At 42.4% G+C, this 16,007-nt stretch overlaps 1 protein-coding gene and 1 non-coding gene across 3 annotated transcripts; both read right to left on the reverse strand.

The window, feature by feature from the left end:
* Window positions 1-3,394: 3,394 nt before the first annotated feature.
* Window positions 3,395-8,456, reverse strand: LOC134021366 (inositol hexakisphosphate kinase 2-like). 2 transcript variants are annotated; one of them, XM_062462109.1, is made up of 5 exons: window positions 7,772-8,456; window positions 5,947-6,175; window positions 5,488-5,699; window positions 5,231-5,406; window positions 3,395-4,853 (listed from the first exon to the last, which is right to left on the reverse strand). In XM_062462109.1, the coding sequence occupies exons 1-5, from the start codon at window positions 8,001-8,003 to the stop codon at window positions 4,269-4,271; spliced, it is 1,434 nt and encodes a 477-aa protein (XP_062318093.1). In that variant the 5' UTR covers window positions 8,004-8,456; the 3' UTR covers window positions 3,395-4,268. The 2 variants fall into 2 exon arrangements, with proteins under 2 accessions (XP_062318093.1, XP_062318101.1); XM_062462117.1 differs by having other exon boundaries at window positions 5,524-5,699; window positions 7,772-8,455.
* Window positions 8,457-15,436: 6,980 nt separating this feature from the next.
* trnaf-gaa (transfer RNA phenylalanine (anticodon GAA)) lies at window positions 15,437-15,509 on the reverse strand. The gene has a single exon. It is a non-coding gene; the product is annotated as a tRNA-Phe (tRNA).
* Window positions 15,510-16,007: the final 498 nt, after the last annotated feature.

Genomic DNA, 16,007 nt, shown 5'->3' on the forward strand with positions numbered 1-16,007 from the left:
TACACAGAAATTTGAGCAGGGCCATTGGAACCAGTTAAATTGCAAAAGTCTTGCAGTCCAGTGGGTATTAGACAAGGGACCTGCAGTTCAGATACGAATCCCTCTAACATGCATCCGCTTATAGTTACCAACGCTTTCACGACATAAAGAGAGTGTGTGTCTAGTTACCAATTAGGGTAGTTTGTAGGTAAATATAAATTGGTTTGACAGAGTATGCGTGGATCAGCCCTGACAGAACCCTTGGGCAAATGCTTGCCCTCTGCTATGTTCAACCACGTCACTGCTGCCCTTATGTAAGATTCTAATTCCATCTTGGCCTGTTTTTCTGGTCTCCTCTTTTCTTGGCCCAATCCAACCATATCTAATGCTATCTGCTGCCCTCCATCTGAAAGTGTGGTTGAAATCCTCCTCAATGTGAAGGTCACATTCGCCCCATGGTTAGGCAGTGTTTGCTCTGCACACTGCATGTATTTAGGCTATCATTACAAACCAGAACATTGTTCTCATTCAAATCATCATCAAATGCAAACATTACTTCAGATGGTGACATAACTAAATATTTAAAACATGTATAACGATTATATGAGAAGAGGCCACTGCAAGTTGAACCCTTCTGTTCCTCACTCTCAACGTATTTGGAAAGGAAACAATAAGTTGCTGTGGTCTCTCAATTTTTTCCAGAGTTGTATATATGGACAAAATGTCAGACTTCTGGACACGGCCATTCATTTGACATTACAGCTCGGCAAAAATGTAAGAGACCAATGCACCCTTTTCTTTCTTTTCCAAAAACGTGGATAAGGAAACTTTTGATTGAGGAACAGAAGGGGTTACATTTAAATAAGTACAGTATCAGGCATTATTTCACTGACTTTGTATTCTTCGGTTCATGCACCTGTGTGGTTATTACCTACATTTCTAAAGCAGAATCAATACCCCACTCTTGGTGCAGACGTTTGATTATTCCACATTTTCATTTGCCTTGCAGACCATCTCATGAATAAGACCTTTTTTCTCTCTCACACAAACACACACACATACACCTGAGTGGCTAAAAAAGCTATGTGTTTCAACATCCCCATCCTCATTGTCAATTCTCCATGACTGGATGATGGAGCATGAGAAGGATGCTGGAAGTGTCCTATCCCACCTCCTGTCACAGTTCCACTGGTTATGTAACTGCCTGGGCAGAGCTTGTCACTGGTCGCCCCCACAGGCACTGGCAGGGGCTCACTTTAACCACTGTCAAAACACAATCCTGTCTTGTTTTGGTTAGAAACTTGGCTAAAACTGCCCCAAGTCTCAGCAGGATATGAGTGAATACAGCATGAGATTAAGGCCTGATTCTTTAACAGATATATTATATATATTTATAAAATAATAGGCATAGATACTGATAAAGAAATTATGATAGACTGTCATAATATGTGTGTACAGTATGTGAGTTAACAATATGAACATATGTGCTTTTTATTCAGGGCATGTTTATAGTCATTGGCCTTGCTTCAAAACGTGGTGTTGATTCACATTTCAAGGGGACAGGTATGGCTCAGTGCATCTAACTGCAGATCAAAAGGTCACCAGTTCAAATCTCATCCTGTATGTTGTGCTGGATAAAAGCGTCCGCTAAAATAATGCTTTGTTTATTACATTATAATGATTGGACTCTGATGCTCTTTGACTTTTCCATTCCTCACTGAGACCAATTACCAACTACTTAGATTCAATCCCCCTTAATCTGTGTTCTTGGCAGACTGTGTATTTACACGATGTTGGTGTGTAGAGTATATTTCTGTGTGCTGTATATTTGTGTGTGCTAAATGAGGTTTACTGTTGAAATGTAAAAAAACAAGGTTTTGTTGTTAATCAGTAGTAGTAGTGGCTGATTATGTTGACAACAAATATAGAGATGCAAAGTACATGGTGTTAGCCAGAGTGAAAACAGTCTTCTGACTGAAGAAAAGAGATATACAATGGCAGCTGGTCAGTTGACACGAATAGTTGATTTGATTGGATCATTTGGGGTTAGAAACATCTGAGAATCCAGGAAACTATTTCCTCCCCAGACTCAGAATTAACAATAGCGTGCTGCTGTTGTCATAGCAAATTCAACCACTATTATGCAACCAGTCTACTTGCATTGGCAAGCATAACAAAGTAGGACAAGGGTATGAACAAGAGCACATACCTGCATACTACATACAGATAACACAACACACACATGGACACACATACAGTATACACCCACATGCACATACACAACATACACACACTCACAAACACAAACACAGAAACACACATTCACAAAGACATTTAGAAAGTGACAGAATCAGATCAGGTCCTGGTGGTATGAAGCTGATGAAACAGACCAATGACTCTGAGGCTTTTAGACAACATCAGTTAAAGCCCCCCTCCCCAGGGACGAGAGACGGAGCAGCTTACCTCCTCCATCAATCTCTCAATCCCTCTGGAATCTCATCCAGGATTGAAGCATCAAATATGTTCAGTGTCATGAGTGATGGCTTTGAGCCTGCTCCGAGACTCAATCACACACATCAAATGAATCAGAGGACTGATAGTTTCAAACGTACAGTACAGTTTTGATGTACTGCTGTGACACTGTGTGTCTATAATTGGAGCTGAGCCTTCTGGGTCATAACCAAGCACCAAAGTGTCAGTAGATCCCTTAAATTAACCCTTAATCACCAACAGTATCCCAAACCACGGTAAGAAACCTGATGTACATCATAAGCCATGTTCCAGAACTGAGATACAGAGGTTAGGATGCAATGCTTCCAGTGACGTGATAGTCCTTCATTGTGTGTGATCATGTAAACAAAACCAGGAACAGTGGTCTACATGCATCCTGAAAGGTGTGACACATGCATCCTGAAAGGTGTGACACATACATGACTCAGAAACTGACTGTGTCCCGTTCACTCTACGTCCCTCTCGTACCAGCTCCGACTGGATAAGACCTGACTCTGGGGAACTGTGCCCACACCCACTCTCCAAACACACGGCTCTGGAACTGAGGCTCTCTGTGGCACTAGTGGACAATGGAACCATGCCTTTCATCCTTTTATTAGGAACTCAATCTCAGAGATATGATGTGTGGCAAAAGGCTTTTGTCTGGTCAATTGTTGTCTTCATGCTTGCAGATGCTGATGTAACTTTCAGAATATTATATTAAAGTCATTAATTAGAGAGAAAATGTATCCCTTTGAAGTGTGTTGTCTCTTTTGTTATCAAATTTCCACACACTGTGAATACACTTCCTGAACTCGGGGCATGACCATTTTGTATATTTGGCAATAGAAATGAGAATTTCGGAAAGTAGTGGGGAATAGATGGTTGTTACAGCATGAGGACACTGACGTACCAGACGTTTTACCACAAAAAGGTTTTTATTTATCCTCTGGTAAACTGTGGAGCACAGATATAAAATACAGTTTCTGAACATCACTTTTCATTCACATCATTATAACATGAATTTATGGAATGTCATTTTTGAATCTATTCAGTTTCTTTTTTAGTTTTTGTATTTATTTATGAACATGTCAAATAAATAAATATCTATCTGTATATATACATACTGTATATGCGTTTTCTGTACTATCTATATGAATATATGTTAAGGGAAGGGGTAGGAGGGATGGCAAAATGAATTCAACGAAAATAAAGGTTACAGTATTGAAAGTTTCCCTTACCATCACACAAATCAACTGTAACTCCTATTCTCTTTGATACACCTGTTCTATCAGGAGCACACAGGACTATCATGGACTGTCTGTGTGTGTGTGTAAGTGTGTGTGTAAGTGTGTAAGTGTGCACACAATGGCGACATTCTATTTCAAATAGAACATCTGAAAACCGTGCATCCTCTATTATAAAGATTTCTCATAAATATCTCGAAACTGTTTTCCACAACTTATTTCCCTGAATAACTGGGTCGACTAAGTAACTTTGTTACATAAGTTTGAGCAGATAAAGGCGGTAAGTCACTGAGTTAGGTAAACACTAACCTTCAGGACTCTTTTAATCCCTACAGACAGTAACACACACACACAGAAACACCAGATAAGCACCAAGGACCGAAACATGGAGACAGATGGAACTTCAGGCTACAGCAAAGTTTATTTGCTGGTGAAGACAGACACCTTGGTCTCCTCAATATAGCTGTAGTCCAGTGTGCTATTTATCCCATGGGTGGTGTGTGTATGCTGCATGTGTGCGTGTGTGTAGTACCGTGTGTAAGGTGAGTGACTCTAGTCTGTGCAATGATCCTCCAGCTGTGAGATGATTGTTATGAGGTTCTGAAGACCAAAGATATAGCCAGAATCCTGGCCCTCGTGGACCACACTGTCCTCCCCATAGTGACGACAGGTGGTGTGGGCAAAGTCTATCATCCTCACATCCACCGCTGGGTCTGGGTCTGGGCAGGGGGGCTGGCACCGGACTCCTGCGCTGCCCAAGGAGCTACCGCTCTCGCTGGACTCCCCTGCAATGTGAAGGAATCCAAACGCACCACCCTCGTCACCCTCTACCTCCTCTTCTTCCTCCTCCTCCTCCTCCTCTTTGGACTGGCCTTTTCGGTGGCGTGTGTGTGTGCATGACGGCTCTCCATCGTAGATGATGAGCAGAGAGCTGGAGTAGAAGCGGTAGGACTCGCAGGACTCCAGCGCGGCCTGCATGTCCCTCAGCTTGTGCAGCACCGGGGAGAGCAGCTCACGGCGTAGACGCCGCCCGTCATGGAAGAACTGGAACAAGGCCTCCTTGAAGCCCGGCAGGGTGAGCTTCCGGCCGTGGTACTTGTTCATGAACATCAGTTGGCCTGAGTCTGATTGGTACACCTAAGCAACGAGTGGAATGGACAGGAAATGGCAACAAACACATTATTACTTAACAGCTCCATTAATGATAAAAATTGAGTTTTTATTTAGCATATATCCAAAGCAACAGATATAGGGGGTGTGAACATACAACCTCTTGATCACAAGCCAAATGCTCTACCACTGAGCTATACCCATCACCCAAGTTGTATTGCTCTTTAAGATAAGGCAAAGTAGACATTTTATGAATCTCTATAGAATAAGAGTATATATTTCCTTCAATTGTTGAACGTCATGAAAACGACTGCTATCTCTACTGCCTGTGAGTCTGTTTTCGGACTTCCTTAGCTTCTCATGACAATGAAGAATGCCACAGGCCTGGCTGCTGCGGTGCCCACCTGCATGCCACACAGTCGGACCCCTATGGAGGCGGAGGTGCTCTGCTGGCACTTGCGGATGTGCATGGCCTTCTTCTCCTCCGAGGCGTCGTCCCCGTGCTGGCGCGTGCCCATCTTCAGGTCCAGCACGCACGGCACCGTGTGTCTCCACGTCAGGTTCTCCAGCAGGATGAATTCTGGGAAGGGAGTCTGGGTCAAGGGAGTCAACCTACAAATGGAGCCTCACTCTACTCCAGTACAAAAGAAGACCAAGCTACCTCTTCCATGACCGGCAGTCCTGGGCGAAAGGATACTGTACTGGTTGCGTTGCTTGGCATTCTCCTTCATCTTCTGCAGGTGTTGCTGATGGCACTTGAGGCTCCAGGGGTTGTGCTTGTGCTGGGGCCCAGCGTTGCTGCGCTCCAGGCTGTAACGGTGCACCTCGTCCTCCTGTAACCTCTCCTGCTCCAGCTCCTCCTCACGCTTCAGACTGAGGGACGAGAGAGGGGGAGGACTGACTATCCTCTATCGAGTAGGTCTGATGAAATTGGATCTGTGCACTGAGTCACAGGCAGGTAACGTTGAGTACAGATTATGTCTATTTAATTGCATGTAGGAGGGAGTGCATTCATACAGGATGGTTTTGATCAGTGCCACATTTAGTTAATGGGTGGAATGATGGAAAGGATCATTACTGTGACATTGCATGCATTTGTACCAGTCTAATGTGGCCTCACCTCTTGTCCTTGTCCTTGCGTGAGTGCCTGGTTCGACTCTCTCTGCTGTAGTTCTCTTTTTCCAGCAGGGTGTTCAGCCTCTTGTTCCCCCACTTGAGCATCTTGCTCTTGGGTTCACAGTCGCCTGCAGGGTCTTGGTTCTCCATGTCCTCTGGTTCACTGTGGATGGGGTAAGCCATGAGGCACAAGTTTCCATCAGCATCCTCGTCAAAGCTAACCGATACCACTCCTGAGAGAATGAGAAAGTAGAGAGAGTCAAATGTTATTTTGTGGCAGTTTTTAACGAGTCGAGCTGTTTGCATCAATGAATTTTAACCAGTTAAAGATCAAAAGCAAATATTTTTAGAGAGAAAACTGGAAAAGTGAATGTGTAATCAGTGAACTGTAGTTACATTGTAAACCTAGACACTCCCAGTAAGCACACACTGCCAGTAAATCAGTATTGACTTATTATTGTGACGCAAGCCTTGAGGAGATGCAATTAGGATTGATGTTTAATTAAATGTGCATATATCAAAATATGCATTGACAACAGTAAATGTATTTGCATTTGATAAAAAAGCAAAGGAACCACAAGTCAATATAACATAGCGACAATAAAAACAATGAGGTACAAAGGATGAAATATTGAATTTTTCTCCAAAAGTCAAAAGCAGCATTATGCATGCTATCACGTAGCATACCTGTCCACACAAAGAACGCTCCCCTACAAATAAGGTTTTCTAAGGACTTCAGAATTAGACTGGATGGTTGGCATCAAAGTCTATTTATGGTCACAAGGCATGTTTGGCACAGAAATCCAAGTTAAGGTAGAGACATCATTTTTTATTAGAATTTTGCTGAGATTAAAAGAAAGGGGCTGATATACCACTGTACAGCGATAGAGAAACAGAGGGAGAGGGGAAGGCAATACAAAACTGTATCCTGTGATGGCAAGAATAACATTCTCTGTGTGAATCAAACGACAACAACTGAATGAATAACATTGTCATGCCTTGTTGTTTTCATGTTCCATAACACTAAAATGGGACAATCACATGGAACACTTACATTTTTAAACAGTACAGCTCTCAGGCTGTTAGAACAGATCAATGTCAGCTGATATCAAAGATCACCTTTCAAACCTCCCTCATGGACAAAAGGCAAGCAGCTGCAGTGACCCATGCAGCAGTCTTAGATAACAGTTAAAGGGAAGGACACAGCATACATTTTGGTGGAACAGGAAAGGCTGGCCAAATGGCGGGATTTAGGACCCAGCCATTCCATGCTGACTACATTTTCACCTTCCATACTGATGTCACTGCCTGGCATGCACAACTCCTTCTTTGCTGAATAATATATGTACAGTCTGAGCTAGAAAATGTCTGAATGAATTTGTGAATGGGAAACCATAAATATGTACAAGTGCAGGTGAGTAAAACAGGAATGAACCATTTGAATCTGACAGCTGAGCTCAATCAAAGGTGTTGGAGGGTCCTCCCAGCCTTTCAGAGCAGCCTTCTTTTGTCTTGTCTCTTGACTATAGGAGATTGCTACAGGAGACCATCTTTACTGTAGCTTTAGCTTTGCCAGTAGGACACTAAACTACTGGAGCCTACTGGACTGCTGATTATCCAGAGAAACTCCAGTTCCCACCATCTGGGATACTTACCGCTTCTACTGTATAAATAAAAGTGGGTCACTGACCGGCCACAACAGAATTTCCAAAAGTCTCGGTGAAATGAAACATAAACATGTTGAGGAGGAGCTGTCTCAGCATGAACCTACTAAAGATACAGAGCAGAGCAACACAAGCAAACTGCAACACGGCTGAGTTGAGTCTTACCTCTGTACTGAGGGGTGAATGTTTTCATGGCAGGAGGGAGACTCTTGTAGAACTGGTGCTCGCGGGGGATGAGGGGCTTGCAGATGGTCTGCTCCCCGAAGCGCAGCACACACGAGTGGCCCCCCACCTGGTGAACGAAGGGCTCAAGCATCACCCCCCCTTCCTCCAGGTAGCACTGCTGCTGCTCTGCTTGCATGGCCTCCTGGGCCTGAGCCCCTACAGCCGGACTCATCCTCCTCTGGCCCTAACGTCACCGCGGGCATTAGCCTCCTCACACACACACACACACACACACACACCGCAGGGCAGCAGGACAGCAAAAGGCCCTTGATCACACCCGACCGACACAGAGAAAGTCCTTGGTGAATTTTGCCTCTGTTGCGATGTTTGTTTTGATCCTTCTCTGTGTCTTCAGACGGTGCTCTGAGGATCTCTCTGTGCAAGAGGGATTATGCAGGATGAAAACAAAGAGAGACAACAAGGAGGAAGAAAGAGATAGAGAGATTGGCTCAATGCTTTTTGATCAGAAATCCCTTTCGTTGGCTTTGGTAGGTCTCCTGGCTGTATAGGGACAGAAAGCCCTTTATGTCCTAGCGTTGAAAAATGAAGGTTTGGTATTGCAGCTGCAGGTCGAGTGGGACAGAGATCTGTGTGTCCTGCCTGCACACTGAAACCCGTCTGACAGGCAAGAGCTCGCTGTCGACTGGTAAAAATCTCAAAAGCTAAGCCCGCCCCCTCATCCCACATTCACCAATCACAGACAGCATGAGCAGGTTGTTGGGTGGTAACCATTTGAGGGAATGGAGCAAAACAAACAAAGACATGCAGGGAAAAGATGGAAGAGGTCTGGGGGAAGGGAGAGAGATGAGGAATACAGCACCAAGAAATAATACAGCATTGTGATAATACTGTATTATTGTATAAGTAAAGCAGTAAAAACATACGTAGCCTTATTGCATTTTAAAAGGTTGAATAATTTCTGTCAAAAATGATCCTCTGTCAGAAATGTTTCCATGAACATTGAAAATAATATTTCCATGAAATTTCAGGAGATGAGTATGGAACAGGATAGACCACTCTTTGAATGTGTGTGGTGACAGTTTAACTTGTGCAGTCTACTATGAGTATGGTATATTCCACAAGATATTAGTACAACCTTGTATATAACGTTAGTTCAAGTTTCAAGTGTATCTAAACCTGTAATAAATGCTGTGAATCCTAACCTATATGAGCTACTATACTTATCAACAACATATAACAAAGTAAGCTATATTACTGAATAATTCACCTAATAACTGAGAATGCAAGAATAAATGTGCCCTTGTGTGTGCTATCTCTGTGTGTGTCAGTTTCAGAGTGGGTGGATACTGATTAATCTCTGTAATGCAGCTTCCTGGAACACACAACAGGAAAATGGGCCACAAAATAACATTCAGGAATTCAAACACAGGCTTGTGATATACAAATGAAATACCAAAACAGCCTTGAACATCAAAAAACACCTACTGTAGAGCAGAATGATGCATTCCTTCAAGCGAGTAACACGCCATGCGTACACTAGTTCAGTCAGACACGTCGGGGGAAAAAGAGTTGTTCGTGTGACCTTTTTTTTCTAGCTCGCTCCCTATACTTTCTGCACCAAAGGAATATATGAGAAAATATTTGTACTAAACTGTGACAAATATTAAAAGTGTTTTACTGAAACAAAAAAAGATGAACCTTTTCTGAATGTTACAAATATGATAAAACAGTGTCTCTATTTTTGTAGCTCTGTGATTACCTGCAAAAAGGTTTTTATGCATTCAAAAGAATAAAAACAGTTGAAAGTGTACTTTTTTGTTATTTATTTTGTATTTTTGTTACCATACTGATGATTATTATGAAGCCTAGCCAAACCTTCATAAAATGTTTTCTAAATGTGTTCTCTGTTAATCCTCGTCGGTCTCAAAAAGCCCAGCGGAAGGCTTACTTTCTTCTAGTAACCTAACTAGGGTTAGTTGTGTGGATGGTCAGGTACAACTTATCAACACGTACGTGTTTTAAGTAGGTCAGGTCTTAACAAGGGCTGTTTGCTGCTGTGTGGAGGGCTGGTGGTCTGGAGAGAGACCTGGAGAAAAGCCAGTTCTGAAGCCCTGACAGGACAGACGTTCAATGAATATTACCCTCTCACATGACAACACATCCAGTTCTCATGTGAGAAGGTTGCACTTGGCCTTGGAATGAAATGAATAGGAGCTTGATGATGGGTGTTCATCTTGGTCGTCTTGTGGGCCCATATGAGTCCGAGGGCACAGGCAGGGGAGAAAGGTAACTGGAGTGGGGATAATAACAAGGTGCTGAGTGATTTTAGAAAGACTTAAGAGACTAAATGAGATTGTACAGGACACAATAACAAAATCTTCAGCTCACCAATTCACTTGTTTGTACATCTACACTCTGACATTGAGACATGTATCAGGCAGGTATCCTTCAACTTGGACAGAAACTTGAGCTGGGCCTCGCTTGAATTTAAGATAAAGAAATCTATGCTATCTAAACGTGATAATTGATAGTTGTTCTCCTTGCAGTGAACAGACCAATTGCATGGCCAGATTTAGAACAGGATATCAGTTCCCCTTTCTCAGACTGATGAAGAGAGTGAGCACCAACTGAACATCCCAGACACACACACACACACACACCACACACACACACACACACACAAACACACAGACCACACACACCACACCACACACCTCTGTTGACGTGTCTGTAGGGTGGATTAATTGGAAGAGGTTAATCCCACCTTGGGGTCAGCTAGGGGTCCTTTTCCAGACATGTGGCGTTAGATCAGATGATGGTGATCCTCAGAGGTCACTTTAAGCTTGCACTAAAAATACTTCAGGAACAGCTATTCATTCACACAAATCTGTACGTGTGTACACAAACCAACAGGTTCACTAAGGGAGTCAGGTGGCTGAGCGGTGAGGGAATCGGACTAGTAATCCGAAGGTTGCCAGTTCGATTCCCGGTCATGCCAACTGACGTTGTGTCCTTGGGCAAGGCACTTCACCCTACTTGCCTCGGGGGAATGTCCCTGTACTTACTGTAAGTCGCTCTGGATAAGAGCGTCTGCTAAATGACTAAATGTAAATGTAAATAAGGCTGTCTGGAAAACAGGACACAGTGTAAATCTGTTGGCAGGGAAAGGTAGGCTCCACCTCTCCAGTTACACCACTTTTACACTCAGGCAGGACATACGGACTTACTTGTGTAAATGTATAGATATTAAACATTTAGGTGATATCTTCTCATTCTAATGTGGTGGTTTGACCATGAGCCCCGGTTGCCATTGGGGTCAAACAGCCATTGCTCCCCAGTAAACTCCTGATCCGTCCTGTGCTCTGCAGCAGAGGGGTAAGATTATATTACACTCCTTGTGCCAGCAACACTATGATGGCCAGTGTATCACTGTAGCACTGTGCTCCTGTGTAAGCCAGGCTTCAGGTGGACGTCTCTCAGCTCTGTAAATCCTCATACACAGCTCAGTCTTGTTGTTTGTGTTTGAATGTGACGTACTAGCATTTCCCTATTGGTCAGGAATCTGAAGAACAAATCTTTGCAATGGAAATGTGCTGGGTGAATAGAGGTTGTTAAATAATAATCGAACAATATTGGATAATAGAGGTAAAGCAGAATAAAGTAGAAAGTGTGACAAGATGTGTTCAAGGGAACCTTGGGAATGTCAAGGAGACTGCATGATTAGCGTAAGCCAGGTGTCTTCTGTAAACTTGACACCAAGGCTCATCCATCTGCAGTGTGATTGGGTGCATTGTGTATTGAGTAACAGAGCACTTGAGGATTCCGATCCTTGAGGTGAATCTCTGGTGAATCTCCCCCCACGTCAGGCAACAGGAACATGGATGCACGTGCCCTGTGGCTCACTAACACATCCCTTCAACAACAAGCCTACACCTCGAACCTAAAAGATCACCAGTCACGCACCTATTGAAAACCTCTGTGCTATCAGAAGCAGAAAAAAACATCAATATACCATGTCCATGTCCAAAACATTCCAATTGTTCACATAGTGAAGAGGCCTTGGCCTACATTTCAGACTAGTTCAAAGCTCTCGTCCATGTCCATGACCTGAACAGGAGAGTGAAGAGTGCTGACAGCAGCCCACAGTCTATGTACATATCTCACCTCGGTCTCTGACTGGTGTGCAAGCTAGAGCGACAGTGACGGGTTCCAGTCAGTGAGAAACCTAAGACAAGAGGAAAGGACAATGGAGGAGAGAGAGACTGAAGGGGGAGGGGTGGGACACAGGCCAAGGGAAACCCAAACCTGTTTTGAAAGTTTCACTAGGAAACATGATCAGTACAGAGAGCTGCAATCTGATGGCTCATCCTGGACACCCAATACTGGCTACAGTCAGTCAGTCAAGTCACTGACAAGCATTTACTACAGTTGGTAATAGTTCTAATACTCGAAAGCAGTAGAAGGCATTGTCCATTATTTGCCACTCCCCAACCAACCCCATGTTTACTAATGATTAAAAAGCAATCAACAGTAGATTTGCCCACTACATTGTATTGTATCTTATTATTATCAGTCACTCCTTCATGCAGATAATACAAAAACTTCACATTTCAATGTGTAAAGTAATTTATTATAATGGGAAACCTGGGCCCTGTCCAACATGCAGGGGAACACCTGAGAGCAATGGCACAGAGAGACAGCTGCAGAGTGGTCAGTGGAAAAGTACTGTGGCTTCATTGAACACTTGGTTACCACACTGTCTCCAGAGCTCTGAAGAACATGAAATCAATATTGATGTTTTTAAATCATGCCCCAAGACCAACTTATTCTGCCTAGTTTATGATACTATGTCAGTGTAGCAATGTTTTTATTTATAGTCTTATTATTATTGTCTGTGTCCTTGTGACAAATGTTGGCTAATCCCTGAATGAATGGCACCTGATTAGAGATAAAGTCAGAGAGAGAAATGAGAAGAGATATTTTGGAGGGGGAAACACAAATATTTTGATGTGGTAACTTTGTAAGGATTTACTACTTTCCTGGGATTATTACGATTTCAGGAAATGTTTGTAGAATCTCTCAAGTAAATGTATAAGTAGTCAAGAGCCCTGGCATTAAAGGTATCTCATCTTAAAGTGGACACATGACTCAATGCAGGACGCCCCCACATATTTGAGTTATATGAGAGTAGTGCTGACAACTTGGACTAACCCGGAGGGAATACTTTCTACTCCATTTCCAGAGAGGAGTGCAATGACTGTGTTGTTGGCTCCCATCAATGTTTGGTTCCCATCTCACATCTTAAACTGCCATCACTCCACAATGAATAATAGTGCCTATCGAGCTTCCACTTTCTGAAAGCAATCAGGAAGTCTAGAGAGAAAATGCAAACGAGTACGACAGGGTTAGGGCAGGGTTACAGCTGTAGGCTGGCCTACAACAGCAGCACACATCATGAGTGTTTTAATTAGTATAGTAATTAGCATTTTTTTGTTGCTGTTTACTGTTTGTGTTGCTGTTACATTATTTTATCAGAATCAGAATCAGAATGGGTTTTATTCACCATGAAAGTTTGCACAGACAAGGAATTTGCTTTGGCAGGAAGGTGCAAACATTAAACATATAGGAATCTAAAATTTGTATACGAGGATTAACTATACTAAGGGTACATAACTAGCAATACTAAGTGGAATTAGAATTAAAATAAACTATACAATAAAATATAAAATAAAATTCCTTTATTAAGGAATAATAACACCTATTACATTTGGGTCACTTTGACCTGAGGTACAATTTATCTTAAAAATCAACTAAATCTTTCAATACAAAGGTTCATACAAATACAGACATTTTGCACAATGTCACCACTATCAGTGAGGAATACAACCAAATACTCGTAAACATCAGCTGTTTTGTTGACTCCCTAGCGCCCCCCAAAGGTAAAGCCATGCATTTCTGAGAATGCATCTGGTTCTGTTATCATGAACACATCTAAACTGCCCAATGGAAGTGTATGAATTGGAAATTAAAAATTGTCTTTGCTTCAATCAAGAAAGTCGATTTCAAGACTGATTACAAATTATTTGAGTTACTGTTCTTTACAGCATCCACATACTCCAAATGTGGCATGCTAGCCTGGTGCGGCCGACGCAGGTTAACGTCAGAACCCATTCAAATTTGATTTCTGGCATTATTAGAAACATGTACTGTAAAGTAACTTTTTTCACTGTAGTCAATTTAACATTTTTGTTATTATTGTACTGTCTCTGCTGTCCGACTCCTCCATCCATTTTTCAAGTCTCAGTTCAAGAGGCAGAGTGTTGAGTAACAGGACAGACAGAGAGAATGTTAAGAAGAGGGTGTTAAGAATGTATAAGTCGTTCTTGTTTGGGTTATGTAAGTCTTGAAGTCATTCCAACTTCACTGACATTCTTGTGGAAGTTGTGTGGAACAAGACTAAATTGACTATTGATTAATTACAGCAAAAAGAGTGCAAGGCCCCAGTCCTTTTCCCTTCATGTCCTCTGTATAGGGTGCCACTTGAATGTTGAATTAAATTACCATATTTAATCAGTCAGTTGCTTTGTTAGCATTTCTGAGCATGGTTATTGGAAACAAGTGGACTTCATGCCACAACATAATGTAAGACATTCTGAGAGACTGAAGTCAGGGCTTCCAGTAGATGCTGAGTTCAGTGGCTTGCATAATCAAATGTGTATCGTCAATTACACATTCAAAAACAACATGTAAAGCTCCTCACCTCTTTTGTCACACAAACACCCAGCAGCACACTCAGAACATTCTGCACCTCCTTTCAAACACACCACACTTTCTCTACCTGACTGCATCCCCTGAAACAAACCCATGCTTTCATTAGAATGTACTGCCGATTAGAACACTGCCACAGACAAGCAAAGGGGGAGCAAACCATTCACTCAGTTTCAATACACATGACGCAAATCCCTGACCTGTTCATGACCCATCTCCTCGACCAATGCTTTTTCATCACAAAACAACTTTGCAAGCAGGTGGGCAGGAAAACTAGAACCTCGAATGTACTGTTCCAGACCCAATTTGCCTGTCAGAGTACTGCTGTAGGACCCTTGATAAAGTGGCAGTAGGAAATTAGATCAACTCCCTTATATGATTCTTTTGTGATTGTTGATTCACAGCTGAGATGCATTGTAGGTAATTCACGTAGATATTACAACAATTTAGAATGTTCTCATAACAGATGGGACAGTAGCAGAGTAGATATGGAGCGCTCTGGATAGCATGGAACGTACCATGGGGCTCATTTTGTTAACCACTGTAAAAGTTATATTTTTTAGAAAAGTTAGCATTTTTTGCAAAACAAACTTGTGAATTGTCAAAATTGTGCATTGTCAGCATTGTGCAAGTGTGCAACCTGCACAAGTGCACCAGACTTTGTCTGGTGTAAATCCTAAAATGATCGGAGTTAGAGTACAGCACCATCGTGTGATATACCAGGGAACTCAAGCTGCAACAAAAATAACAATTATTTTAATACGCTTCATTAACGTTTTCACTTCGCCTGTGATGTCAAATACAGTTATGTATGCCAGTAGATGCTGTAATTATCACAACAATCAACAATTCAAAAGAGACACCTTGTCCATTGTCTGCCGAAACCCGGGATCGAACCAGGGACCTTTAGATCTTCAGTCTAACGCTCTCCCAACTGAGCTATTTCGGCGTGCTATGCCTCCTCGCATGTATGGATTTAGACCCTCTAGCCTAGTGCATGATGGGAGAATTAATATATGGTTGAGCGATAGAGGGTGCTAAAGTTCTGTTGCTGACGTATGACCAAAAGACAAACAATTTTTTTTTTCTGTTGAGATGGGAAGTTGTCTGCCTGATTATATCAGAAGTCAATGATTTAATATTTATTGTTTAAATAACGTAGACAAATAATGCATAAAAATGTGTCACTCAGTGGACCTAAACATTGCTCTAGTCTAGACAAGACTATCCCATTCAGCCACAACCCACTAAACCGAGCCGACTTCAGCTGCAGTCACAGAAGCTAAGGAATTGTCCACAATAACCTACAGAATGTGTTGGCTTCAGTATCATAAGTTTCATTGAAAGCATACAGTCTGAGAGCATATTATCTTAAAATTGTGTCTGCCACAACGAGTCATTTTAGTTTTTTGTTCGGAAGCCTAACACTTCAGCGCCTGTTAGATGC

The sequence above is a fragment of the Osmerus eperlanus genome, chromosome 1 (assembly GCF_963692335.1).
Source record: "Osmerus eperlanus chromosome 1, fOsmEpe2.1, whole genome shotgun sequence".
NCBI classification, from domain to species: domain Eukaryota; kingdom Metazoa; phylum Chordata; class Actinopteri; order Osmeriformes; family Osmeridae; genus Osmerus; species Osmerus eperlanus.